This window comes from Notolepis coatsorum (genome assembly GCF_963971535.1).
Source record: "Notolepis coatsorum genome assembly, chromosome: 9".
Lineage (NCBI taxonomy): Eukaryota > Metazoa > Chordata > Actinopteri > Aulopiformes > Paralepididae > Notolepis > Notolepis coatsorum.
The window spans coordinates 84,380,079-84,381,678 of record NC_140173.1 but is presented as its reverse complement, the minus strand read 5'-3'; the positions used below and the strand labels follow the sequence as shown (position 1 = coordinate 84,381,678).

The window sequence follows — 1,600 nt, the reverse complement described above, 5'->3', positions numbered from 1 at the left end:
GAATTATGTCAAGGAAGGTGAGCTATGAAGGCAGGTGCTGCAAGGACAGCTCTTCTAAAAGCCTGATACACATCAAACAAAACCAGAAGTTTGCACTTCACACAAAATGGTTTGGCTACAGACTACTACTGCCTTCAAGCACATCATTGCATTTTACTGCCTGAGTTTTCAACACTATACACAATGAATGTCTTACCTACTGTACCCAGTGTACCTACTGGTAAATGGACTGCATTTATATACAGTTGTAGCGCTTAGGACTCTCTGCACTGCGGCATGGGTACCGTGTTCGTGCCGGATTAACGGTATATTATTAACCAGTAGGGGGCGCTCGGGTTACACCCAGTGATTATAACAGGCGGCTGTTAATGTCAGGCCACTGCTGTTGGAACCTTCATTTATAATAATAATAATAACTTTATTTGTATACTGTGGTGCTGAGAGACGGGAGTCTGAGGCGGTGTCACGAAGCCGAAGGTAACTCCTTTAATATTCATCAGCACAACTACAAGATACAACACGTTACTAGGAAGCGAAACAGAATGCCCTGCCACCGCTTAAATAAGAATGTTAGAGGTTTTAGAAGGCTCTACTATGACATCATCACCAACGTTCCAGCATGTTCTACTATGACATCATCACTAACGTTCCAGCATTGTTCTACTATGACATCATCACCAACGTTCCAGAATGTTCGGGCAGACCTAAGGTTCTAGAATGTTCCTAACAATAGTTCCGTGGGTGAATTATGTACCATTACAATCACTACACAAGCCCCCCCCAGAATTCACCCATAGTCAAAATCCCCCGGCGGGGGGGAACAACTGCCCGACCTCGTTGTTGTGCGGTCTCCTTCTTTATTTTCTTTGTTACAAAACCATGATTTAGTCGAAGAGACCGAAGCCCATGTCATCGTCGGAGCCTTCAGCGGATTCCTCCTTCTCCTCCTCTTTCTCCTCCTTCTTGGCTGGAGCGTCTGCGGCCGGGGTGGCGCCCCCTGCGGCGGGGGCTGGGGCGGCTCCACCTCCTCCTCCGGCTCCCACGTTGCTGATCAGAGACCCGATGTCCACGCTGGGCAGAGCCTTGGCAAACAGGCTGAGCCAGAACGGCTCCACGGTGACGCCTGCCGCCTTGATCAGAGCGTTCAGCTTGTCCTCTGTCACGGTGACTTCATCGTCGTGGAGGATGAGAGCTGCGTAAATACAGGCGAGTTCAGATGCGGATGCCATTTCTTTCTTCAAGTAGTTTTATCCTGGGGTCGGATGCCTAAATTTGAGCGGTGCTAGTCGCTGGATTGTGTGGCCGCTTCTGGAGAAGAACCGAGCACCTTCAGGCTTCACTTCCTGTCAGGGTGTCACAACGGAAAGGTTCAACACGTTACTAGAAAGCTAAACAGAATGCCTGTGGCAAGAACTGCCACAGCTTAAATAAGAATGTTAGAGGTTCTAGAAGATCCTACTATGACATCATCACCAACGGTCCAGCATGTACTACTATGACATCATCACCAACGTTCCAGAATGTTCGGGCAGAACTAAGGTTCTAGAATGTTCTGCCATGACATCATCACAAACGTTCCACAATGTTTGGGCGGAACTAA

The 1,600-nt window shown here is 48.2% G+C and overlaps 1 protein-coding gene across 1 annotated transcript; it reads right to left on the bottom strand.

Annotated features, from left to right (window-relative positions):
* Positions 1 to 881: 881 nt before the first annotated feature.
* Positions 882 to 1,287, bottom strand: LOC311234076 (large ribosomal subunit protein P1-like). Its single transcript, XM_084321177.1, has one exon. The coding sequence runs from the start codon at positions 1,227 to 1,229 to the stop codon at positions 885 to 887; it is 345 nt and encodes a 114-aa protein (XP_084177303.1). The 5' UTR covers positions 1,230 to 1,287; the 3' UTR covers positions 882 to 884.
* Positions 1,288 to 1,600: the final 313 nt, after the last annotated feature.